We start from the raw sequence: 27,874 nt of genomic DNA, 5'->3' as shown, positions 1-27,874 counted from the left end.
CCTTGGAAGCTCTTTCATGGTCACTTTACATCTCGTCTCACGGGTAATTTTGCCTGTGGATATTTCATGGAAAGATGCCTATTTTTCTCTTCAAGAGCTGCTACCTTTATTCTTTTTCCTTTCCCAATCTCACTGCCTTGACTTAAAAGGGTGTGGGGGAAGGAAGAAGAGGGGGAGGGGGAAGGGTTGAAAGAAACCAATTGTCACTAGAGATGTCAATGGAAGGAGCTACATCTCTGGTGTCCAAGCTGAAACTCAGACTGAGTTTCCTCCTAGACACCAAGTTAAACATTGTAGCTAGGTTCTATAGTATGAGTTCAGCCTTAGTGGTTAAATGGGCTTTTGCAGACTAGCTCTGGACCCTGAAAATCCTGTTCTGAATGTCAAACAAGGACATTTCAAATTTTACGAACAAAACCCGTTCATAAACTGGAAACTTGACTGTATTTTGTCCTCAGAGACCTCAGAATATTAAAAAAAAATCATTTTCTCATCCCTTTTTCCCCATCTCTAACTACTACAAAGAAAACTAGTTATCAATGATTTGTTAGACTGGGATTAATTTATATTACTATTAAGTTACAGTCACAGGAAAAACAAAGACAGAAACAAAACTTATCTTTCTCTTTGATTCCTACTTCTTCAAGCAAACTAGAGGCCACCCTGGAGTCATGACACTGGAATGAAATCCCTATATCTGCCATTTAGTATCTGTGTGACCTTGAAACAAGTCACCTAATTTCTCTGCACCTCAATTTAAAATGAGGGGAATGACTTAATGTCCTCTGAGGTTCCTTGAAGCTCTGAGGCAGCTCTGAGGCAGCCAGATGGCAGAGTAGAAGTAGAATAGAGCAATGGAACTGTCCTCAAGGAGACATGAGTTCAAATCCAACTTCAGACACTAGCTGTGTGACCCTGGACTAATCACTTAATCTTTGTCTGCCTCAGGTTCCTCACCTGTAACATGGGGTTAAGAATAGCACCTATCTTTCAGGGGAACTGTAAGGATAAAATGAGATAATATTTGTAGAACACTTTGAAAACCTTGAAGCACTATATAAATGAGGGTTATTATTGTTATTGAACATGGGGTTTGAGGAACCCTGATAACATAGACAGGAAGTACCTAAGAGAATAGAAAAAATTCAACGACAGTTTGTATCCAGGGCATTTGATTTGGGGACACCTCCACCCACACGATTGAGCTAAGCTACATTTCTACCACTCTAAGGAAATAGCTTCTTGCTTGGTTCTACAGGTGAGACAGAAGCAGAAGCAGCTGCCCAGTTCTCTAAATCAATGACCTTACTTGATGTCTAATTTCTATGGAACTCTGTCCTAACTCACTAAATAAAGAGAGGGTAATGTGGCATTGGGAAAAGAGTGCTGGGTTGATAGGCAAGCAACCTACGTTAAAATACTACTTTTGTTACTGGCTCCCTGTATGACTTGGAGTCAAATCATTCAATCTTTCAAGATCTCAGTTTCCTCCTCTTTAGAATGAGTGGAAAGGGAGGGAGGGAGACATTGTATTTGATGATCTCTAAGCTTCTTCCAACCTTAAACCTATAATTACAATTGTTTTTTCTTCTTTTATCTTTTCACTGCTTGCTGTCCTCTACCCTTATTCCCAAGTTTATTTTAGGGAGTATGGGGAAGTAGAAAGAACATTGGACTTGCAGCTAATATAGCTATTATACAAGTCCTATTTTCACAATTTACCAGCTATGTGACCCTTAACTTACTTAACATCTCTCTTTCCTAATATGTTTTTGGGGCAAAAAAGATACTATCTACCTTGACTTCCTCACAGAGTAATTGATCAAATTAGTCTCTGTACGTATATATAAAAATATACATATGTATATATGTACCGACACACATATATAGACATATACATACATAAATGATGCATACATATGCATACACATATAAAGTATGTATATATGTATACAAATAAACATGTGTGTTCTCTAACTTTAATATGTTTTATATATAATTGTTGGGGGTGTAAGCTCAGTCTTCACGTGGACAGTCTCGGGCAGGTAAAAGTGAGGACCTCTAAACCTCAGAGTTCTCACGAGGCCCCCCAAGGAACAGCTGGGGATTGAGGCATGAAACACGGGCTATCTCATGCATTTCCACCTCTTCTCAGTGGGAAACTTGCTGGGGAGAGCATCCCACCCTTGAGATTGGCCCGTGGTCTGAGCACACCTGTTGTTGTCTAGCTAGGGGCTGAGAGCATGCACGGTATTCACGTTCGAACTATGCGGCGGGAGAGCTTAAGTAGGGAAAGGAAAGCCTGAAGGCGCTCTTCGTGCTGAGGGGCCCTTAAAGGGCAGAGGGTCCCTCCCCTCTTCCGCTCCCATCCTCTTGCTGTGTGATCCTTGCCCCTTGGGAGGAGGAGGATTCCTCTCTCCTGAGGAAGAATTCCCCCTGCACATGTAACTAAGACCCTGAATAAAGCCTAACCCTTGTTCGGCTGTGAAAAGTCTCTTCTCTCAACACATAAATCCGGCTGATCACCGAAGACCTGGACGACAGGTAAGAGGGCTCGGGTAGTCCATCGGCCTCTAGGCCGAACGTATAATATACTACATATAATACATATTTATGCGATATACTATACACTACATAACATAGTTATAGATATATTATAAATTATGCTATATAAGATGCTTATGTTTACTATATATTATACATATACTATACATAATATACTCATGCATGCTATATGTAATATACGCAAAATATATAATATACAATATACTTTCATATATATAATATACTATATGAGTATAAGTTTATGTTTAATTAGGTCATAGATTTAAAGCAGAAAGGGACTTTAATCTAATCCTCTCATTTGACACATGAGAAAACTGAAATACAGAGGAGAGGAAATAAATGAAGTGTTCAAGTTCACATAGTAAGTGACAAGAGACAGGATTTGTGCCCAGATCTTCTAACTCTAAAACTGGATGCCATCCTCTGGCATTGCCTCTGTTTTCTTCTCTCTTCTGCAGCTGGACACGATATCATTCCCCTTAGGGATGTTAGGTTTCTCTGTATCCCTAGGTACAAGCACATTGCCATGCACATAATAGGCACTCAATAAAGGATTATTGATTATGATGTGCATAATACAAATCAGACGTATCTGTAACTCAAAAGCTCCCCTCCAAGAGACTATGTGAGAGAAATAGTGCAGAAATTATCAATCTCATTTTATAGATGAGGAAACTGAGGTTCAGAGAAGTTCCATGACATGACATGCCTAAGGACACAATACTACTAAATGACTGAATCTGAAACCAGGCCTTCTGAGTCCAAACCTCCTCCTCTTTCCCTCACACCACGAACCATCAGAATTCCCAAGAAGACATATACAAGAAGGAGAATTTTATTCTTTCTATGTAAATATCATAAAAATAACCAGAGAGCCTAATTAAGGCATATGTTTTATGTAGAGTCCCAACATTTCTAGCTGATTTATACAGACATCATCCCTGTTTACATTCTAAGAAGGAAGACATCCATGTGGTAGTGCGTCAAAAATAATATCAAAAGACAACAGAATTAAAACCCTCAAAGCTTGAACAATAAAGCTATTCACAGTGTGCGTGTCACGGGTGGTTACATTTGGGGACTGGTGAGGCAAGGAAGTAGCTATGGAAGTTTCATGCCCAGACAGGGCGAGGCCAAGAGAAACAATCATAAACACATGTAGGACGCTGAGGTACATACGCCATGAGAGGAAGGCAAGGTCTCACCATGGAATGGAGGTGATCCTGGATCTGCACAAGCTAGGACTAGAGAGCATAAACTCTTGCACGTTCTGTGGAAAACTGTCACTTTCAAGAAGGTACAGACCCCTTCCCTTTTTATCTCTAGAGCCCCAATGCCTAACATGGTGCTGGTCACACGAGAGGTACTAAAGGAATGCTTGAGAAATTAAACAGAATTGAATCTTACCAAGATGGGAAAAGTCTGCATCTAGCAATAGCAACCTAGTGTGTCAGTCACCTGAGGCCAGCCTAGCCAAGGACAGAGTCTTATCCCCACAGCCTTAGCTACTAGGTAATTGTATGAAAGGTTTGCAATGTGCTTTCATAGAGGGAGTCCCTGGATACAGTGAAATTGGGGCCAGAAGAGCTGCGGTCAAATTATAGCTGTGTACTATTGGGCAGGTCACTTAATCGTTATGTGCCTCAGTTTCCTTATCTGTAAAAGGAAGGCAGCAGACTAGATGTCTTGTAAGGTCCATTCTAGCTCTAAATTTATGATCCAATGAACATCTATGATATCAACAAATCCTGCCTGTGATGCTTCCGATAACTGTGACCCTTAGAAATTTTCTCTCTCTGTGCCTCAGTTTCCTCATCTTTAAAATGAGGGGGTTTGACTATGAAGTCCCTTCCACCTCAAGGTCTGCAATCCCATGTTTGTATGGTCCTTTAAGTGCTGAAATAAGCACAAGGCATAAAATTGCTCAGCAGCCTCCAGGCTTTAAAAGACCAAAAAATAAAACTCTTCACTTGGGCCAGTGAATGGTTGATCAAGATGAACTGGCCTTAGGACTGTCATTTCCAGTAACTCAAGTGACCCTGGAAATTGAGCAACAAATTTTGCTTTGGTCAGTTCTCCAAGAGTGTTGCAACCTCTGAAGTACTTGGTATGTGGAGAGGGTGGCTTACTCCAATCTTATCTCGCACAATGGTTAGAGTTGGTGGGTGGGGGGACAGCTGTAGTCATGTTGACACATACATGTCAGGAGAGGAGATTTCAAAATCAAAGAGTCCTCTAGTTGGAAGAGACCTTGAGATGTCATCTAACCTATGATGGCTTTAAGATTTGTATTCCCTTCCCGCTCTCCACTTCCCTCTTCACCACCACCCCCATCATTCCTTTCCCCCAGCCCTACCCAATGCACACAGAGAATCACCAAATACTGAAGCAAAAATAGCTAAACCAGACACCATTCCATTCAGACCCATTTTCCGAAACACGAATTCCTTTGATACTAACACAAAGTCTCTCCTTGAAGCCACCTGTCCATAACTTCCACTCACTTGTCTTAGTTTTACCATTTGAGGCCAAGTCTAATCCCTCTTCTATGTAGCCTTTCAAATGTTTGAAGACAGCAATCATGCTTCCCTTCAGTCTTCCCTTGTTTAAGCTAAATATGCCTCGCTCCCTCATCTGATCCTTTTATTTGGCCGGCAGATGTGGGCTGTTCCAGAGAAAAAGAGGAGAAAGGTCACCTTCTGAAATGACATCTGAGATGAAGTGTATCATTTTAGAAAGAGTAAAAGGAAGGAAGGAAAGAAGGGAGGGAGAGAAGGAAAGAAAGGGGAAAGAAAGAAAGGAAGGAAGAAAGGAAGGAAAGAAAGACAGAAAGAAAAGAAAGAAAGACAGAAAGGAAAGCTTAATATAGCCAGTTGACTCTTTTCTATATTTTCTAAGGTAGTGAAGGAAGAGTGAACCTCCCCATTTCTTTATACAGTAAAACTTTTAATGCAAACATCCATCATTGGAAGAATGCTGAAAACAGCAGGGAAAAATTGGACAAAGAGCCATTTGAATTGTTTTGCCCCACCACGGTCATTGTGTTTGGCAGCATGCTGTGTGTGCAGAATACTCTGTAAGAAATAAAAAAGGGTGGGAACTTTTGTGGATACAGGGAGAGATTAAAGAATGCAGTTTTTTTTTTTTAAAGGCAACTTGTTACTACGTCAGAGAAAACAAAAAGTACACAGTAACTAAACATCAAATTTCCCAAACTGCTCCCTCCACAGATAGCAGGCACATGATACTTAATTTTCTTTCTCTGTGCCTAGGAGGAGAGGATAAGTTTATCCAGTGAGAACCAGGGACATGTTTTGAATGACCATGACGATGATGAAGGTTATGACGGGAAAGACAATGATAATATTGTCACCTTGTATATATTTTCAACAATCTCAGAATATTTTACACATATTATCTCATTTATCCCAACTGCCCCATTTTGTCAAACAGAGGTTAGAAGCCATCATGTATATTGCACAGGAAGTCTTGGTGCTTTCTCAGCTACATAATAAGCCATCAGCTACAGTGAAAGCCCTGAAGGAGGGAGTCTTCTAAGGCCATGTTCTAACTGCACCATGCAGGAGCTATAACAAAAGTACGGACTGGCCCCCAAGCTAAGTAATGTCTGTGGCTAGCCAATCACTGAGTGAGAAGCTGATTAAAAAATGATAATAATAAACTGTTCAGTCACAAGCTCAAGAATTGGTAGATATAACCTCCCTCTTTATCATCTCCATGCAGATGATTCTCAGATCTCAACATCGAGCCCTGATCTCTCTCTTCTGAGTTCTGTTCCCACGTGATCTACCAGACATCTCTACCTGAGCATTCTGTAGGCATCTCAAACTGAACATAAAGGACCATTATCTTCTTATTGTCTTCCCTCCCCAACAGACTCTTCCCCAAACTTTCCTATTTGCGTTGAGAATGATATTATACTTCTAGCTACCCAAGTTCACATCCCTGGAGTATCATTGACTCAGATTCTTCATTCATCACCTACATATAATCAGTTGCCAAGTCTTATCAGCCTGACCTGCAAAAACATCTCTTGAATCTGTCCTCACTCATGCGGGCACAACACTAGTTCAGGACCTCATCATCTCTGCCTGGACATTGTAGTAGTTTCCTCTTGGTCCCCCTACTTCCAGACTTTCACCTCCCTAATCCATCCTCCATGTAGCTATCAACATAATCTTCAAAAACCACAGATCTGTCCTTGATACATCACTGTTGAAGAATCCTCAGTGGCTCCCTAGGAGTGGCTAAGTTAAAATAAAACTCCAACTCTGCATTTAAATCTCTTCACAGCTTGGCTCCAGGCTACCTTTCCACACTGATTTCATTTTACTTCTGCATATATTATCTATATTCTAATCTAATCTTCTTCTTGTTTCCTGAACTTGGCATTCCATCTTTTACTTCCATGCCTTTAAAGAACAAGCTATTTCCCATTCCTGGTCACTTTCTTCCTTCACCTCTATCTCCCAAGTCCTTGCTTTCCTTCATGATTCAAATCAGGTACCCTTTCTACCCAAAGCCTTTCCTGATGACCTTAGTTGTCAGTACTGTCTTTCCCTTATAAATATCTTGTAGTTTCCATTCTGTGTACATGTTACAGTCCACCAGCAGAATAGAAGTTCCTTAAGGACAGGGCACACTTTTGGTTTTATATTCTAGCATATAATTAGGATAGAGTCTTGAAGACAACATGGGTTTCCCAAGTGCTACTTGAATTGATAGGTCTTCCCATAGGCCAAAATTTCAAAATGAAGATATAAAATATCCCATGATCATAATCATTAGATTTTCAAAGTTCTTTCCATGTGCATTATGTCCAGTGCTAACCCTCAGAGGCAGTAGAGCAAATCAAGGTAAACAGTATCTTACAAATATCTCATTTGATTCTTACCTTATTGAAGAGGACAAAAGAAAAAAAACGCCCACTATTTCCCCCATTTTACAGATGAGGAAACAGACACTTGGAAAGGAGAAGTGAATGCTGAGAGTCACTGAGCTGTCTAATGTCTGCTGGATGGATGGCCACGACCCACATCTTCTGACGACAGAGGTGCTTTCTTTCCATTACAATCCAACTCCCTAGTAGCTTCTATAAGACTGAGATGAACCAACATGGCACAACAGACTCCAGAGAATTCCAATGTATTTGATACCGAGTTAATTAATCATTAATGCTACATAAAATGACACATGAATGTGTCTTTGTTTTATGTTTGGTCAACAGCTCTGTAAGGTTGCAGAATTGCTCCAGTTTCTCTTCCCGGGGAGACTGTCAATGACCTTGGTTTACTTGTTTTCCTTCACTGAGCAGGCCATCATCCCACATGGGGTCCTTATCTTGCCCACCCAGTCCCAAATCACAGAGGTTTGGTCAAGAAGAGCAGTGATGTTTCATGAAAAAATTTATCAAAGAAAAAAGGAGCAGAAAACTGCCATCTAAAAAGAATCACCTCCCCAAATAATTAACCAAACTATACCTTCTCACATTTACATAGTGTTTCATGCCTAAAAAAGTATTTTGCTATGGAAATGCTTGTTTTATTCCATACATTTTTAAAAAAGGACTTTCCTCACGACAGTCCTGTGAGGCAGAAAGCATAGGTGTTACTACCCCCATCTTATTGTTGAGTAAACTGAGGCTCAAGACAACAGATGAGTTGTGTAGTCACTAAGCTGGTAAATATCAGAGCCTAGCTTAGAATTTGAGTTTAGGTTCTTCATCCATACTGTCCCTCATAACAAAACCCTGCTACAGCTAGGTCCCAATTAGTGTGAATAATTAATCCCCCTAAGTGTTCACATTATTTGAATTCACACTGCATATTTCCAGTGCACTGGAGTTAATTATCATATTTTACATAATCATAACTTTGAATAATTCGGATTCAGGTACATATGCCCACTTCATGATAATCTCAAATCAGTTATCAGACACAAACCTTAGAGGAATTCTCACCTGAAAGAGTTTGGAATTTGGTTCTTTTGGCATTAATTAAGGAAATTCTTTAACAAGTTAAAACAAATACGCTTCGCTCTGAATTCATTCATTCATCTTCTCTATAGTCAAGGGCTAAATGTCTCTTGCCCAATCAGGGCTGAATGTTAGGGACTCTTCCACACTTCTCTTTTAAAGTGATACACAATATTCTGCATGGATTTTATCTGTGGTTCTTAATTTTGTTTCTCTCTCAACAATCTGCTGCCATTTTTATTATTACATGCAAAGCAACACTGCTCTTCTCCCTCCTTCCCAAAAAGAACAGATGTTCAGATAGTTTAGACGTAAAAATGAAAAAAAAATTTCTGAGACTGGTATAGTCATTTGGTTCGTGGTTAAGAAGTCACAAAGTTTTTTGTTTTGTATTTTCTAAGTAATGCAACTTTACTCAAAAAAATCACTAGATTTAGTTTTCAAGAAGAAAGCAGACATTTGCTTCCGCAGAATGTCAGAAATATAAGTAAGAAACAGCGACTGCTCTGTGGAAGCATTCATGCATTTTCACATGGTTTGTCAAAGTGATTTTCTTTAAAAAAGAAGACTCTTCCTTTTGAATCTATTCTAAAAAAGTTGGCTCCTTCCACTTAAAAACCATAGATTATCTTTTTTGTCCCCACAAGTAGAGACATGACAGAGATCATAGATATAGAAATGGAAGGGACCCCAGAGGCAATCTGACCCAACTTTTTCACTTTACAGATGAACTACCTGTAGTCCACATCCTTGAAGCGACTTGACTCATTATCTAAATAGCAAGGGTCAGAAGTAGGATGTGAACTTAAGTCCCCTAATTCTAGAGCCAGTGCTCTTTCCAATGTATCAAGCTGCCTCCCTAACTGCAGAGTCACAACAGAAACAATTAAACTGCAAACTCTACGGTAAAATAAAAAACTTGGTTAAGTATATGAAACAGGTTTGTCATCAGTTTTTTTTGTTTTTGTTTTTTGGTGATGGAAGTCCAAACAAAAAGGTAAGCCTAAATACATGTTGTTTCCTTCTGAAATGCTGGATGCTTGAGTGTAAGAATTGTTCAGCTTTTCCTTTGCCATCCCCCTACCACAGTGCCTGGCAGACATTAGAAGGCACTTAATAAATGCTTGCTGAATTGAATGGCTCCTGGTATTGGGAGACATTTAGAAAGATGTTATCATGGCTCTGGTTTGCCTCTGTGTCCTCTTAGCTCTAAGTCCTTCAGACATTTTATCATGGTAGCTCACGTATTCTCTCCTCCCAGACTTTTCTGTTTATCTCTCTTATGTCTTTGCCATTACATGTTTTATAACTCTTCCTCTCCATATTTATAAAGCCCATCTTTTCTTCTCTGATCTCAGTTTACCACCAGGCATTCAGGCAGTGTGATGTAGTGGGACAATCCTGGCTCTGACATTAGCCATGTTACCATGGGCAAGTCACATAACCTCTAAGAGCCTCAGATTTCTCATCTGTAAAATAGGGATACATAATATTTGCATTACTTCATAGAGAGGTTGTGGGGAAGCGCTATGAAAGCATAAGGTTTTGAATATAAATAACACCAAAATTATCATTGGGGAAGGGGAAAGAAAAAGGGGTATGTAATAATATCTTAATAGCTTCACAATTCAAATATCCATGGTTTCATTGGTGTGAATACTTCCTCTCTTGATGCAAATTACAAGCCATTCATGATGTGATAGAACGTGTTCTGGAGTTGTCATAGGCAAAGAAGCACCTTACTCTGAATCCAAGCCTACGATGAACCTATCTGCATGTAACTAGGTTATTCCTCTAATGATAGGCCCCAAACTCACACTTTACCAGCTTAATAAACGATGCGAGAGCTTTTCATCTGCTGGCATAGTCAAGATCTTAGTGTCACTTCCAATATTTAACTTTAATGGAAGAATCTATCTTAAATACTGAGTTTTATATTGGATAGGCTGAATTTGAGATTCTGATGAAACTATCTAAGTGGAGATGTTCAAAAGGCACTTAGTAATGCAATAATTCAAGAGAGGGACTAAGGAGAGAAAGATAGATTTTGGAACCATCTTGCAACACACTCCAGCTCCAGATTCAGAGAAAGTGAGTTCAAATCTCAGCTCTGACAATTTCTACTTGTGTGACCCTGAGTGTACCTTCAATTTACCTTCAGTTTCCTTATCTGTGACACGAGGGTATAGGACTAAATGGTCTCTGAGGTCCCTTCCCTTCCTAAGAGCTGGGATGATCCTATGTCCCCAAAGGAGAATATAGAAAGAGAAAATTCAGGCACTGGGCTATGTGATTTTTAAGGTCCATTTTAGCTCTACATCTATGATCCTACTGTTCTATTAGGCATAACTGTCACTGTAGGTTCCTTCTCTCTACACCTGTGAAGAGTGAGAAATGATCTATTTATATTCTCTGTGGAAAAATATGGATTTTAAAAGTCAAAGGTTAAAAGCTTTGCATTGGGCTCTCGCATACTTGCTTTTCCCAATTCCAACAACTCTCACCTCATCTCTACTTTCCTCTCATTTCTCTCTGCATACACACGTATAAGTATATTGTATGAATATGTTTTCTTAGTTCTCTAGGGGTCTAGAGCAAGTGACACGTGCATATAATACACCTTTATGTAATTTACAAGTCAATGGTGCTTTGTGGATTCTGAGAAGTATGTTACATAAATATAAAAGACATTTTTCTAACCTGAGTCAATATGGTGTGGCCAAATAACTACTGTACTATGAATCATCCTGAGACCTGAGTTTTAGAATTGTCTCTGCTACTAACTAGCCATGTGACCTTGGTTAGGTACCTTCATCTCTCAAGAACTTTATTACCACATCCGCAAAATTAGATGTTTGGATTAAATGGTACTTACTTTCCAGCTCTAACATTCTATGAATCTATGAGTAACACCTCACATCTAAAACCAAGTATCTCTAGCAACCCGCTATTTCTGAACAATGTATTGATAAGCTGATTCATTTCTCATTTGGGGGCCATCTCCAGGCATCCTGATCTATATCTTGTCACTGGGCTCTGACGGCTCCAGAGGAGAAAGTGAGGCTGGTGACTTTGCACAGTCCTCTCTCACTTAATTCTAATTCATTTGCAAGTCATGGCATCACCTTCCTGGCATCATGGTCCCCTTCGAGAACAAAGGACGAATATCTCTCATTTAGAGAGATACCTCTTTAAGCAGGTTCTAATAGGTTCTATAATCTTAGTTGCCTTGATTCATAAAATGTTTTATATTTATTTATATTTTATTATTTTAATAGTAATAAAACTGTTTTAACAGAGGGAGCCTGATGTTAGGCAATGAGCCATAGATTCAAAATTAGTAAATCCAAATTCTCTTCCTGGTCCTGCCACTAACTAGCTGTGTTTTGACTCTTAGCCTTTCTGGGTCTCAGTTTCCTCATCAATAAAATAAAAGTACTGAATTAGATCAAAAGTTCTTAGCCTAGGGTGCATAAACTTTAAAAAATATACATTTTGATAACTTCAATAAAATTGGTTTCCTTTGTAATCCTATGCTTTTTATTGTATTTAAAAATATTATTCTGAGAAGGAGTCCTTGGGTTTCACTAGACTGACAACCTCTTCCTCCCAACTCTCATCCACCCACAGGCCATTATGTTACCAGCCTGTGGATTAAAAGCTCTCCAAGGTCTTCTTCTGTTCTAAAATCTGATGGTGCCTTGATTATCAAATAAAGGAAGAAAGGTGTGAATATAATGTATTTACGAAGAGTTTGTTATCTTAAATGTTTTATTAGTAATCTCATCATAGGATAAAGTAGAAAGAACAAATGATTTTTTTGTTGGTTAAAATCAGTCAAGAAAGAGGTCCCCCTCCTACCAAAAAAAAGGTCCTCAAAGAATTATGGGAGTAATTTGAAATCAGGCCAGCATTGCTTTGTGCCATCTAGACTAGAGCGACCACCAAGAGCTGTTCGTCTTTAGTTCTTTGCTGCCCCCTCATGTTTCAACATGTACTTTATTTTTTTTGCTTTAACCTAAGCTAACACAGGAGGGTCTTCTTGCTTTCTACCAAAGTATGTTCCTAAAATGTCATGTGCGATACTTAAAATAATAATAACAATACCCTATCTTAAAAAACACAAGGGAAGCTTAATATATTAAATACCTCTAATATTTTCTAGCCCCTAACAAAACTTCCTTTCAGATCCTTCATTCATCCTAAGTTACAGATGACTGAGTACATACAACAGTCTCACAGAAGAGATTTTAGAGACGTGGCATGAGGGGCTCAGTCCTTGAGTCATAGCAGTGGGATGCATTGTTTGGGCTTCTACCTATAGGACAGAAAGTTAGCCATACCCAGGACCACAGTAAATTCACAACAATGGTAGTAGTGGGCCCCAGAGCTACATAACAAGCAGGATCCTTTCACAGGGCTGAGTTGTATAACTTTAGAGCACAATAGAGAAAGAGGGAGGAGGCAGAGACTACTCTAGGATGTTATTCTGTTTTCTGCTTGTCTGTCACATATTCCTTCAGTGAACATTCAGTCAGCAGCTAAGCTCTCCAGTGCAGATGGGTCCCTTTCTCCAGATGACATGGGTCTCCCCTTGCCTCCAGTGAAGGAACCATATGACTAATTCATTCTTAACAACCATAGGGCCACAGATTTAGAGCCAGAAAGGGCCTCTGAGGTCATCTAGCACAATCCTCTCATTTTCAAGATAAGAAAACTGAAGCCCACACATATGAAGTAAATTACTGAAGGCCACATTAGAAGGAAGTGCTAACAAGAGAATTGGAATTTGAACTCAAGTCTTTGAATTCCAAATCCAGGATTCTTTCCAGTGCACCAATCTACTTCCCACTCACTACCCTACAATCAACACAATTATTCTTTAGCAAAAGAGAGAGACCTCTATATTCTGTCTCAATAATGTGTCCTTGATGCCTATGACTACTGCTCTGCCTTAAAAACAAACAAACAAAAACCTCACTTGGAACTTACTTATATTTACTACAAACATAACTTTCTCATAAGTAAAGTATGAATGCTGTGATTTGAGATCTATAATATATGGAAAAAGAACACTGATATTATTCCATTTCTAATAGCAAAAGACAAAGACAAGGATTTGAAGTCTGATGATTTAACAAGGACTTAAAAACGAAAGTACAGGCAAAGTACTGATAAACCCCTCCATTGATCAGAGATGTATCTGAAGGAAGGCTCTCACATACTAACATCTACTTGGCAGACAATTAAACTATATTTCCTAGTTGTACACTAAATGTCACCACCTTTAACTTTGTTTATAATCTAAATTTCTTAACCTCTGAAGATCCAAACGCAGAACAACTTAACATGCTACCTTCTGCTACCCAGATGTTAGATATTAACACAGCAGGAAAGCACCAAGAAGAGGGACAATTATCTTCTGGCACAGCAACTCTTTTGCTCATGTGCTTTCATTAAGTCAAAATTCCCTTGTAGTTCAATACATACGAATAATATACAATGACATCAAGAATGGATGTATCATTTTCAAGACTAATACTGATACCATCTTTCAAAATACATCTGCTGGAAAGCCAGCAGCAATTTTGGCAACTTGAAAGGAGAAAGAAAATTGCACATATAAAGAATTTCATTGAACAAGGATTCCCAAATACCACGTTCTGAGGAAACAACCTGAGAAGATCAAAAAGTAAAAAATAATAATAAAGAAAGAAGAAAGCAGCTTCTTGCTTTTAATTTTCAAAAATTGCTATATAATTCAAATTTAATTTTTTACACACCAGGTTTTGGAAGGTCAAGTTTCTTTCTATGTACCCTAAATGATATCCAAAGAAATCAATCTTACCTGTTATAGTTGCCTTGTTGATGGATGGCTGGTTGCACATGGGTGATCTTCTGGCAGAAAGAAAACAAAATTAAGGATTAAATGTGTGGTAAAAGGCAATTTGTGTGTTTTCTGAGTCATTTCAATGACAGTATTTTAGTTTTTAAGAATTATTCTTAAGTCCCCATACGCATACTGAGACTAGAATACATACGCTCACGTAAATGATGTTTTCTTTTGTAATCAGTAAAGTCAGTTTGATTTCTACACTGCAGTTCACGTTAAGAATGAAAGAATAGGAAAATATTAGGTCTTACAGCAGTAGACATATGGGGAAAATCAAAAGCTACTGTACTTGTCATCTAAAGACTTGGTGGGGAGAAAACTGTTACCATTGGCTTCATTCTATAATAAATGTTTGTTAAACTGCATTCAATTGGGGCAGAATCTAGAGAGAAAATCTAGAATTTCTATTTATATAAAAAAGGGAGCAGGCCACAGATTATTTCTATACTACTGACTGGTACGAACCAACTGGTACTTTCATATTAGTGTGTATTCATTCATTCAGTTATTAAACATCTATTAATGCCTACTGTGCACAGGACTCTGTGCTAAACCTGGGGGAGATACATTCCAGGAAAGTTATTAAATATAATTCTATCTGGAACCACAGCTTGATTGGAGAGGCTATGTCTCACAGTGGGTGGTTATTCTTAACCTTTTTTTTTGTATCATAGGCCCTTTTGACGTTCTGGTGAAGTCTATTAACCCCTTCTCTAAACAATGTTATTAAATTCACAAAATAAAATGCATAAGATAAGAAAGGAAACCAATTTTTGTTGATGCTCTGATGGTCTTTCGTCATCATATATGACTCTTCATGACACCACTTGGGGTTTTCTTGGCAAAGATACTGGAGTGGTTTGTCATTTCCTTCTTCAGTTCATTTTATAGTTAAGGAAACTGAGGCAATCAGGGTTAAATGACTTGCTCAGAGTCCCACAGTAATAAGTATCTGAGGTCAGATTTGAACTCAGATATATGAGCCTTCTTGACTTCAGGCCCAGTGCTCTGTGCTCTGAGCCACCTAACTACCTATTGAAACACTTCTCAAAATTTTAAAATATTGAAATTAAAGACATAAACATTGAGACTTAAGATTTTAAGTATTTTAAAACATTTCAATTTTGTACTTATCAAAATATATGTTTTTTTAATTTCACAGGCTCCCATTGAAGAACCCCTTCCTTACCTTAGATGACCCAGGGCTCAAGTCCTGACTAGAACATACTGGTTTTGTGATCCTTGGCAGTTTTTTGGTGCCAATGAACAACTTTTTAAGGCGACAAGTGGCATAACAGTTGCCTATCTACACTGGCATTTCCTCAGTGGGAGGCTCCTTATACAGATGAAGTTACCGGCCCAAACTAACTGGAATCACAATACCTTGCAAACAATGTAGACTGTGTTAAATACTTGCTTGCTGAACTGACTTGTATCATTATTTAAATGTGATTCATGTCACTTTATGCCTTTAAATTGGAAGGACATGATACTATCATGAGATGACTAATATTTACAATGAAGTTTGTTTTTTTTTTTCAGATAGTGGTCTCCTTTTTCAAACATGATCATGGAAACTTTTTTTTTTTTTTAATTTTCCTCTCATCATCTGTAAAACTCTCTGGGGTTTTCTTACTTTTGACTCGTCTTTGTGAAACCAGCCTTAATTATATGCTCTTTTGAAAGAGGGATGATTTATTCTGACTGGATTACTACATATCAACATTTTGTGACTTTTCACAGGTTACACAACTCTCTGAATTTTTATGTCCTCATCTACAAAATAAAGGGATTGGACCAGAACAGGGGCTTTTAACTTTTTTTGTGTCATAGACCCCTTTGGCATTCTGGTGAAGCCTATAGGACCTTTCTTAATGTTTTGAATCTATAAAATACAGATTTCACATGCAGTTATACAATAGGGCATCTATAGGGCACAATGGCTAGTGTCAACCTGGGAATCAGGAGGACCTGAGTTCAAATGAGTTCAGGCCTCAGACACCTGGTAGCTAGGTGACCTTGGGCAGGTCACTTAACCCTGTTTGACTCAGTTTCCTCATCTGAAAATGAGCTAGAGGAGGAAATGAGCAAACCACTGCAGTATCTCTGGCAACAACAAAACAAAACAAAACAATTAAATAGTTCCATTTAATGTTATCTCTTTAGGTTTTAGGTTTCCTGGACTTCCTTCCTGTATTCTCAGAAGCTGGATGAGACAAGGGAGACCATGACCAGTTCCCACAATCTGTGGAATCCTGGGGGATAGTTGAAACATTCCAATGACACAGTTAATGGCTAACTTCTCTAGGCCTAACAGGTGGCATGAACAACTTTGAAACTCTGCCATGTGATACAAGTGGCAATCCATCTCTGACTCTGAGAGGCTGGGATTTCTTATCAATCTGGATAATAGATCTAGAACAGGGTGATGGTAGATCTTTCTGCAGGAAGATATAAAGGGCCAGTTTAAGTATCCACCTGAAATTTGCCTTAGAAGCCAGCTTGGTTTTAAAGTTAATCCAAGGAGGTTGAGGTCCACTACATGGAGGGTCTATGGCTCAGACTAAAACATGACTATGCCTTTCTTTTTAAACTTTTATGTCTTTGTAAGCCAGATGAGGACTAACGTACCATTCAAACTTTTGGTTTATAGAGTATGGGCATCCAAACATCCTTTAAGAAAAAAGCCTAGGTACTACCATGTCTTCATAACTGGATGACCAATCCTTTGCCTACCCATAAGCTTTCGTGGAATTTCAGAATCAGAAAGGAATTTAGAGACCATCTAGTCCAAGGTTTCTTAACATGGGGTCCATGAGCTTGTCTTTAAAAAATACATATTTTGAAGATCATATTTCGATATAATTGCTATCTTTTAAAATGCTGTGTATTTTATTTTTTGGCTTTAAAAACTTTGGGAGGAGTTTACAAGTGTCAGCAGACTGCCAAAGGGGTGCATGCTACAAAAAGATCCAAAACCTTTGATCTAGTTCAACTTTCTTATTTTACAGATGAAAAAACTGAAGTTAATGGACTTGTCCTAGGTTATACAGCTAGTAAATAGCTGAACCTGAACCAAGATCATCATAGCTATGACTATTTTCCCTCAACCAAATAATGAAGCTAGCCTAAAAGCATTTGTAAATTTCTTAATTAGCATACTCTGTGATGAGTTTCTGAGATAGAATTTTTTTTTTAATTCAACATCATATTACCATGCTTGGGTGCATCTAAGTGGGGCAGTGGTAATCCAAACCACTAGGCCTACTGTCAAGAAGACTCATCTCCTTGAGTTCAAATCTGACTTCAGACATTAGCTGTGTGACCTTGGGCCAGTAACTTCACCCTCATATGTAAAATGACCTGGAGAGGAATGGCAAAACACTCCAATACTTTCACAGAGAAAATTCTAAATAGGGTCATGAAGAGTTGGACACAACTGAGACAACTCAACAAAAGCAAAGCTTTGGTGTTTAACAAAACTGGGGAGTTATTATTTTCCTGACTATAGTAAGGTTTCAGGCAGCGCACTAATCTTCTATTTTCAGTTAGCCTACAAGGATGGGCAGGGAATCCTCTGCTTTGACAGATTTCAAACCTTAAGTCCCTCCAGAGTTATGGTATATGTGTGTTGATAATTATTATATAGATCATATATCATAGTTCCATACACCATATTAAGCATTAGTTGGCTAAAATATCAATCACAACATATTCTTTGTCTTTCTTCTCCCTATATACGGTATTTGAGGAATAAGCTATTTGCCCCGATGTCTTCTACAAGGACCTCACTTCTCTATTATAGAGAGGAATGTACTAGTGTAAAATGTGGTAGTCAGGGTTAATTTTCATTCCTTTGTAAGAAAATGTAGGTCATTTAGTTCAGAATACTTCAATTTACAAAGTAGCTCAAATGTGAAACCATAATAGCATTAATTATAAATCCAATGAACATTTAGTTTTCTATTCATCTTTTTTTGGTGAATCTTCAGACACACTTAACTTAAAAAAACCCCAAAACTTCCTTTTGTGATTTTCTATTTCTTCTGGTTTATCAATCTTTAGATAATGAGCCATTTTTTTCAAAATAAGCCTTTTAATCTTATGAATTAAACTTGAATTCAGGCACATAAATGATTTTTTTTCATTTGATCCTGAAAAATTGGTTCTGCTTTTTAAGAATTTTATTGTCAGTAGGAGACATCATTTCCAAAGCCCTTTCTTTTCTCTTATATTCCATGATAGACTATAAAGCTATGATAAAAATCACAATAAGAAAACAACGACAAACTACATGCTCGTCTGATTTTGAATTGACTCAAAGGCCCAAGGAATCAATTACTAATGGTTAATTTATGACAAGTCAGAAATATAAAGTCACCCTGAGTTTAAATAACTGGGCAAAGGACAAGACAGACCAAGTGACTGCTGACAGATGGAATCCCTAGGTTCAGAGGTCATATTGTTCCATTTCTGCCATAGAACCATCACTGCAAAGTATTTATAGAAAATGGAATGGCTGTCATATGACTTCATTTGAGTAGGTGGCTAATAATGGAACAATGTCGTGAAATCCAATCTTTTGCCTTAGGTTCAATCAAATGAGGAAAACGTCCATTCAAAAGTACAATGAGGGGTTGGGGGAAGTACAACTTACTTGCTAGGTGCTCGGTCTTGTAAATTGGTTAATGCAGCAAAGTTATTCCGTACAGTACGCAGGCTGGCCAGGACCTGCAACAGAGAAAGACAGTTGTATGTTTTTAGTACCAGGGGCGTAGTATAATTTAAAATGGCTTATTAGTCTGAGCCAAATGTAATTTTGCCATTGGTCCAGTTTCAAACTATACCAAATACTAAACCTGAGTCACTTAGAACTGAAGCTACTGTTTGAAAAAACTGCATCAAGCATTTTTCAGCCATGTCTAACTCTTTGTGAGCCTATTTGGGGTCATTTTACAGATGAGGAAACTGAGGCAAAAAGGGTTAAGTGACTTGCCCAGGGTCACACAGCTAGTAAGTGTCTGAGGTTGGATTTGAACTCAGGAAGGTGAGACTTTCTGACACCAGACCCGGTGTTCTATCACTATGGCACCACCTTGCTGCCCCACCATATATTTCACTAAGATACATTTAGTTCAGAACATAAGGGCTTTGGCTGGTTTGTGGTCCCAGTGGGAGACTGTAGAAAAGAGATAACTATCTGCCCCTTGTTTCTTGTTCCAATGTGGCTTCCAATCTCTTTGTCCTTTTGGTTCCACGGAAATGAAAAATTATGGGAAGGGATGTTGATCACTGGAACATGGATTTCAAGTTAGAAACTATTGGATTCCAATTCTTCATTTTACTTTGCTTAAGTTTAAAAAATATTTTTAATCCTATATTTTACAGAAGAATAAACAGAAGTTCAGATTAAATAACTCTCCCTTGGGTGTGTAGCTAGTGAGTGTCTGAGGTGAGATTTCTCAGCTTAAAAGGTACCGCAGCAATTGTTGTAGTACTATCAAACTGGAATAATAATTTGTCACTTAAATCAATATTTTCCTTTATCATTTGTTGACTATGGTGTGAGCAACACACAAATTTCCAGATGCCCACAGGATCCCAGGAAGGCTTCATTTTCCCCACCCACCCCCATATTTTCAGATTCAGGAAAATGGGCTAAGATCTAACTAGCTGCATGATCCAGGGAAAGAGTGGTGATATGATTTAGACTTCACTGAAAGGAGCATGAATTTTTCAAGGTCACTAAGGAATTGCTTACTTCATGGGCATGATGTTGAAAAGGAGTTATCCTTTATAAAAAATGTAAGAGGCTCATAAAAGTGTCTATTTTATGGCCATGATTAATTTAGATATTTTCAAGAATTAGATTAACATTCGAAATATTGCCAACTCTGACCTGCTTGCTCCCTGAGCTACAGTCCTTACATCACCCATCTCCTGTTACGCATTTCCACCTGGATGTTCTAGCTGGCTACCCAAACTCAAAATACAGACAAATGAACTCATCAACTTCTTACCCAGATCTTCCCCCTTTCCCTGTTTTTTTTTGTTTGTTTGTTTTTACTATTGATGGCAATCACCTTGGCCATCTTGAGTCATCTTTGACACTTAACTCTTGCTTGTATCCCAAGTCCTAGAAAAGTCTGTCCAGGCCAGTCCCTCTGCTCCACCCACATCATCCTCACCCTCTCTGCTTCCACTGTTAGCATCTGGTTCAAGTTCTTCTCACTTCTTGCCTGAATCATTGTAAAAGACTCCTAACCATTTGTGATCCCTCCAATCTTTCCCTTTCCAGTATAGCCTTTAAACAGTTGCCAAAATAATCCTCCTAAAATATAGGTCTGTCCACGCCACTCCTCTGTTCCAAAATCTTTTTGGTGGCTCCCTTCCTATTGGCTATAAAATAAAATATCAACTCCAAAGGCTGACATTTAATATTCTCCACAATCTGGTTCCAAAATACTTTTCCATAGCCTCATTTCATTGTACTCCCCTTTACACATTTTATATTTCTTATATGCCCTCTACCACCTTTATACATTTGGACAGGCTGTTTTCCAAGTCTGAAATGTACCTTCATCTGTTCCTATTGAAATCCCTATTTTTTTTTAAGGTACAAATCTGCTCTTACTGTTTCCATGGAACCTTCCACTTTTCTCCAACCCCCGGCTGCATCCTTCTCCTCCTCCATATCCCCAATTTCCTTCTCCAATCTCCCTAAGGTATTTTGTATTAATGGTTCCTTCCCCCATTATATTATACCTTACATTTTACTCTTTTTTTGCACATGTCACATCTAGCTGTTCATCCTCCTCAAAAAGTTATAAGCTCCTTGAATGCAGGGATTACTGTTCCCCCCCACCTCATTATATCCCCAGGGTTTAGCATAGTGTCTTCCATATGGTAGATGTTTAGTAAATATTATTTATTGAATGAATGGGTATATCCCAACCCTCAGAAATTGGCTTATAAGAGATAATTCAGATAACTAGCCATCTTCTGACATGCCAAAGCGTAGATCTGACCATGTCACCCCTTGCTCAATAAACTGTGGCTCTCTATCTGCCTCCATGGTCAACCATAAAATTCTCCATTTGATATTCAAAGTCCTACATAACCTTCCCTACTATTACAGTCTTCTCATAGCTTCCATTCTCATCACCCTCCCTGCTCTCCCCCCGTCCCTCATACTATAATTCAGTGACTCTGGCCTCCTCGTTCTTTGCACAAGATGCTCCACGTCTTCACGGGCTGCCCCCAGACCTGGAATGCGTTCTCACCTCATCTCTGCCTCCTATCTTCCTTCAAGTCCCAGATAAAATCTCACCTTCTACAGAAGCCTTTTAGAACCCCTCTTAATTCTAGTGCTTTCCTACTGTTGATTATTTCCAACTTATCTTGTTAGAAATAATTATTTACATGATGTCTTCCTATTAGACTGTGAGTTCCTTCAGAGCAGAGACTTTCACCTTTCTTCTATTCCTAGAACATAGCTATATATAAAATAGGTGCTGAATAAAAGTTTATTGACTGACCCAATCAGATAACTTCACTTCTGGGGTATCAATCCTTGACTGCTGTATAGCTAATCCCTGTAAGTTATTTCGTATCAGTGAAGTATATACTTTATCAAACAACCAGTGAAGAGTTCAGAATATAACCCTCTTATCAATCTGTAAGTCCTTTTCCAAGGCAAATATTATTGTCTTAATATACTTATAGTGCCTGACTAGCCAATAACTGATCAGAGAACTTACATGACAACTGGATGAGTACCATAATAATAAGATTTTTCATTTGCATAGTGTTTTGCAGCTAGACTTAATATTGAGTATGGGAGTAATATTAAATGTGTGCTTTAGGAAAATCCCTTTGGCATTTGGGTGGAGGATGGATTGGACATGAAAGAAACTTGGTTCAGGGTGAACAATTAGGAGGATGCCGCAATGGCCTAGACCAGAGGTAATGAAGTCCTGCTCCTGGGTGGTAGTTATTTGAGTAAACAGAAAGGGATGAATGTGAAAGATGCAACTGGGGGAGAAATGATAAGACTTGGAAACTGATTGCAAGCATGAGCATGCATCATTATAGGAGCAGGGCAAGCAACTGCTTATATCTCTGATTCTTGAGAGAGAATAGGAATGAAAAACCCAGTTAGATTTCAGTTCCATTATAGTTAATTTCAAATGATATTGACGTCTCTGATACTGGGAATCATTTGCCCTTTGCCTATGCCTAGACAAGGTCTCTGTCTCCTCTTGAATGAATCCCTGGAGCATACACATGACAGCTTCTCCCCTCTCTTTTCCTTCATGTCTAACGGTTACTGACCAAAAGGGATCACTCAACTTTTCCTCAATGAAAATGAAGTTTGAAAAAATTAAGGCCCTTTCCTTTCCATCTCCCTTTTCCAAGAAGTGATGAGAATAAATTTTTAGTGTCTTGGGAATAATGAGGCTGACAAACACATTAGGAAAGAAATACTCACAGTCATGAAGGATCTCTGCTCATAGATGGCTCATAATCCCTTGGGAAATAGTTAAATATCTGTCATCATTTCACAGATATAGCTTGAAGCCTCTTTTAGGTACAGAATTGTCTTTAGGAACGACAGTAACGAAAATAAATTCCTTATAAAAAAGGGTTCCACTAAATGACTAAATAATTCTAGGATCATTTTTTATAGCTCAGTGGCACAGTGGATAGAAAGTTGAGCTTTGAGTTAGGAAAACCTAGGTAGGTACAAGTCCACCTTCAGATATTTACTGGCTGAATTAATCCTAGCAGTAAGTCACTTAATCTGTCTTCTAAAGATTTTTTTCATTTATAAAATGGGAATATGAATAGCACCGCCTTACCAGGAAGTTTTGAGGATTAAATGATATATCATAGATATAATGATATATCAACCTTAAAGACTTATATGAATGCTATCTATTGCTATTATTACAAAAAGTGGATTTTAATAAGTAATTTATAAAGACAAATTAATAAGAACCTGATAGAAATCTGGCTGAAAATCTTTAAAAATATACTGAAAAAGGAAAATTATACAAGTGTAGTTCTTGTAGTTACATTAGACAGTAGTGTCATTGTAATTACTGCACAGAGTGATGTTACATTTGGGGTCAGAGGAGTGGGGTTCAGACCACGCCTTTATAATTTATTGTCTGTGTGACCTTGAGAATATTCCATGACCAATTACTTGTGTGGTCTTGGGTAAGACACATAATCTCTCTTGGTCTCAGTTTCCCCATCTCTGAAGTTAGCAGCTTAGAGTTAGGTGACTCCCAAGATTCTTAGATCTAACATCCTAGGACCTACTTAAAGTAATGACTTAGCAGCTTTGCAACATGTACTTTTTGGAGAATTTCAACTCTCTGCCACTAGATGGCTTCCAATCACACGCCATGAACATTTAACATAATGGAAATGGATCAGGGAGGCAGGGGATGCTTTTGAAAGAGTTGATTTCCTTTTGTATTCCCAAACAAGTGCAAAATGTGGAAATTGCATTAATTATGAAGGGGAGGACATCTTTTTGATTAGAAACAAACTCCATCACATAGACACACACAAGAAAGCTATTTAGGAGGCTTAGGTAATAGGGAAGAAAGATATACTTGGACGAGGTACTGGAATTAAGAGTCAGAAAGGCCTGAGTTTATATCCTTCACGTTAATGAGCTATGAGATGCCTGGTCAAGTCATTTAAGCTCTCTGTGCCTCCAATTCATGACTTCTGCAAATATCACAGCTCTTAGAGCTAGAAAGAACTTGGTGATCACACAGTCTCGTGTCTTCATTCTAGAGAGAAGACACGTGGACCCAGAAAAGTTCAGTGACTCACCAAAGGTACCAAGTAGAATTAAACTTTGAATGCAGATCCTCTGATTGCAGATCCCACTATTCTTTCCATTGTACTAAGATGTCTAGGGTTAAACCTAGCTGATTTTTGTCAGGGTCTTCTTCCATAATCTATCTGGGTTCAGTTCAGTCATTTTCAGCCTTGCCTGACTCTTCACGACCCCATCTGGGGTTTTCTTGGCAAAGATACTGGAGTGGTTTGCCATTTCCTTCTCCACTTCATTTTATAGATAAGGAAACTAAGTCAAACAGGGTTAAGTGACTTGTCCAGGGTCACACTGCTAGGAAGTGTCTGAAGCTAGATTTGAACTCAAGAAGATGAATCTGCCTGACCTCAGGCCCTGTGTTCTGTGCACCATGGCTCCACCTAGCCACCTTAGGCATAAGGTGGCAACTAATTGGTTTTTTTTAGGCTACATTATACTATTTTAATTAATGATAAAATTTTTCTGTGAACCTACAAAGTGTCCAAGTCTTATCCTGACAATGAAAAGAGCAGAGTTATTTGGTCCTCATCATCTATATTCTGTTTCCTGAGTCTTGTCTCTGAAACAAACTGGCTACATGACCCTAGGCACATTCCTTACACTCTCAATGCCTTCATTAGTAGAAGAAAGTTTCTCTCCTAGGAATTCCTTATACCAATGAATTCAAAGGTTTTGTCCAAAAAACAATCTATATTTTCAAGTCTTCTTTCATTAAATAACTACTGGCTGTCCCATTAATTCAGAAAAGTGCTTGGACATCCCTTCCATCTGCCTTGATCAAAGGCTCAGTTTCATTTGGCATTGCAAATTCCCAAATACGAACTCAAAAGAACGGATGGGTATTTGTTCTTGGTTTTTTTTTTTTACTTTATTTATTTATTTATTTAGCTTCATGGTTCCCCAAAGAGTTTTATGATTTGAAATGAAAAATAAATACAAGGTAGTCAGACTGTAACAACAGGACTGCTGAGACTAGGGGTTGCCAAGTACAAAGAGGCTTTTCTTCCATTTCCATCAGCTTTGTGTCTCCCTGGGGCTTGTCTCTGACACTTAGCCAACTTACCATCATACTTCTGAAGGGAAAATGTCAATTTGAAAGCAAGTAGCCTAGCTGTGGGATTTATCAGAATGACACTTAGAGTCTCCTGCCTGGGGAATTACCTGCTGAAAGGTCTCTAGCAGATGCATCAGGAGAATATTTCAAAAAAGGAATCAACTAAATATTTGATGGGATATTGTCAATTCTTCTAAGGCTTAAGGTGATTTTGAGCATCCATAGGAGATACTTGAAGAAACAAAGAAGAGGAAGTGGAAAGGAATTTTGTTTAAGCCTTGGGAAGCTTTTTCTAACCTTGACTGTTGTTTAAACATTTGGATATTCATTAACACATACGTATGTGCCTTAAACATACAACTCGGTAAAGTAGGTACTGCAGATATTATCTCCATTTTACAGAAGAGCACAGTGAGGCCAAAAGTGGTTAAAGAACTTGCCTGTCATCACACAGCTAGTAAATGTCACACATGGGATTTAAACTCAGGTCTTCCTGATCTTCAGATCTAGAATTCTAACAACTGTATCATGCTGAACTTCCAAATTACTCCCAAAGATTCTGTAATTTTCTCTAAGTATCTTCATCTATCTGGAGTGTTTATAGTATGTACTAAGATCCTCTCCAGAAATAATAACAATAATACCAGCTCACATTTATGTCATGCTTTTGCAGAAGTATAAACTCTAGATCAGTGCTATCAAGGTCAAATAGAAATGGATCCTTACCAGGCTACACACTGCCCCGGGCCCAGGGCAGTGGCAGTCACTATGACACAGTATCCATTTTTGGAGCCCTCAGCCTAAAGACCCTGGGAGAATCCAGCCAATCTGGGTCTCAGCCCTGAGTGACCGACCTAGGGTGAGGAGGAGCACTGCCTGGTGGAGCAGGTGGAGGCTCTGGAAAGGGAATTCTACTCGCATATCCTGGCAGAAAAGCTTGTGGTTCCTCCCAGACCACAGCACAGGCCAGGAGAGGAGTAAACTCTTCTTACTTAATTGTCCCACCTTGGAGAAACTGAGAATTTACAGGTTCCTAGAATATACCCTCCACTTGATGAAGGACTCAAAAGTCAAGTAACAGGCTGGGAAAATGCCCGAAAAAGGGGGGAAAAATGACTATAGAGTCTCTTGATGAACAGGTATTTTCTTCCATCCTTTTGGATGAGGAAGAACAAGGCATACTATCAGAGGAAGACATAAAGGTCAAGGCTTCTGCATCCAAAACCTCCAAAAATCATATGCAATGGTCTCAGACCATGGAAGAGCTCAAAAAGGATTTTGAAAATCAAGTAAGAGAGGTGGAGGAAAAATTGGGAAGAGAAATGAGAGCGATGTAATAAAATCATGAAAACAAGTCAACAGCTTGCTAAAGGAGACCCATAAAAATGCTGAAGAAGAGAACACCTTTAAAAATAGACTAATCCAAATGGCAAAAGAGGTCCAAAAAGCCAATGAGGAGAAAAATGTTTTAAAAAGCAGAATTAGCCAAATGGAAAAGCCTAATGGAAAATTAGAATGGAGCAGATGGAAGCTAATGACTTTATGAGAAACCAAGAAAGTACAAAACAAAACCAAAAGGATGAAAAAAATAGAAGACAATGTGAAATATCTCATTGAAAAAGCAACTGACCTGGAAAATAGATCTAGGAGAGACAATTTAAAAATTATTGGACAATCTGAAAGTCATGATCAAAAAAAGAGTCTAGACATTATGTTTCAAGAAATCATCAAGGAAAACTGCCCTGATATTCTAGAACCAGAGGACAAAACAAATATTGAAAGAATCCACCAAACACCTCCAGAAAGAGATCTGAAAAGAAACACTCCTAGGAATATTGTAGCCAAATTCCAGAGTTCCCAGATTAAGGAGGAAAATATTGCAAGCAGCCAGAAAGAAACAATTCAAGTATTATGGAAATACAATTAGGATAACACAAGATCTAGCAGGTTCTACATTAAGGGATTAAAAAGCTTGGAATATTATATTCCAAAAGTCAAAGGAGCTGGGATTAAAACCAAAAATCAACTACCCAGAAAAACTGAGTATAAATACTTCAGGAGAAAAAATGGTCATTCAATGAAGTAGAGGACTTTCAAGTATTCTTGATGAAAAGACCAGAACTGAATAGAAAATTTGACTTTCAAACACAAGAATCAAGAGAAGCATGAAAAGGTAAACAGGAAATAGAAATCATAAGTCACTTACTAAAGTTGAACTATTTACATTCTTACATTGAAAGATCATATTTGTAACTCTTGAGACTTTTCTCAATATTTAGGTAGCTGGAGGGATTACATACATATATATAAACAGAGGGCCAGGGTGAGTTGAATAGGAAGGGATGCTATCCAAACAAATAAAATTAAGGGGTGAGAGAGGAATATATTGGGAGGAAAAAGGGAGAAAGAGAATGGGGCAAATTATCTCTCATAAAAGAGGCAAGAAAAAGCTTTTCCAATGGAGGAGAAAAGGGGGGAGGTAAGAGGGGAAAAGTGAAGCTTACTCTCATC

The 27,874-nt window shown here is 38.4% G+C and overlaps 1 protein-coding gene and 1 long non-coding RNA gene across 20 annotated transcripts in view; one reads left to right on the top strand and one right to left on the bottom strand.

Annotated features, from left to right (window-relative positions):
- The window catches only part of PDE4D (phosphodiesterase 4D), a 1,946,032-nt gene that overhangs the window by 181,860 nt on the left and 1,736,298 nt on the right, over window positions 1–27,874 (bottom strand). For all 19 annotated transcript variants that reach the window (XM_072599359.1, XM_072599367.1, XM_072599363.1 and 16 more), the window contains 2 exons: window positions 19,111–19,184; window positions 14,409–14,458 (listed from right to left, as the gene is read on the bottom strand). In XM_072599359.1, the coding sequence (XP_072455460.1) occupies window positions 14,409–14,458; window positions 19,111–19,184 (124 nt within the window). The remainder of the gene's footprint in view (window positions 1–14,408; window positions 14,459–19,110; window positions 19,185–27,874) is intronic.
- The window catches only part of LOC140498034 (uncharacterized), a 31,034-nt gene continuing 6,819 nt past the window's right edge, over window positions 3,660–27,874 (top strand). Inside the window, exons 1-2 of the long non-coding RNA XR_011964987.1 lie at window positions 3,660–3,862; window positions 7,535–7,639. This is a non-coding gene — a long non-coding RNA (uncharacterized lncRNA). The remainder of the gene's footprint in view (window positions 3,863–7,534; window positions 7,640–27,874) is intronic.

Source organism: Notamacropus eugenii, chromosome 4, assembly GCF_028372415.1.
Source record: "Notamacropus eugenii isolate mMacEug1 chromosome 4, mMacEug1.pri_v2, whole genome shotgun sequence".
Taxonomy (NCBI): Eukaryota; Metazoa; Chordata; class Mammalia; order Diprotodontia; family Macropodidae; genus Notamacropus; species Notamacropus eugenii.
The sequence above is the reverse complement of the archived record's forward strand: the minus strand, read 5'-3'. Positions and strand labels throughout refer to the sequence as shown.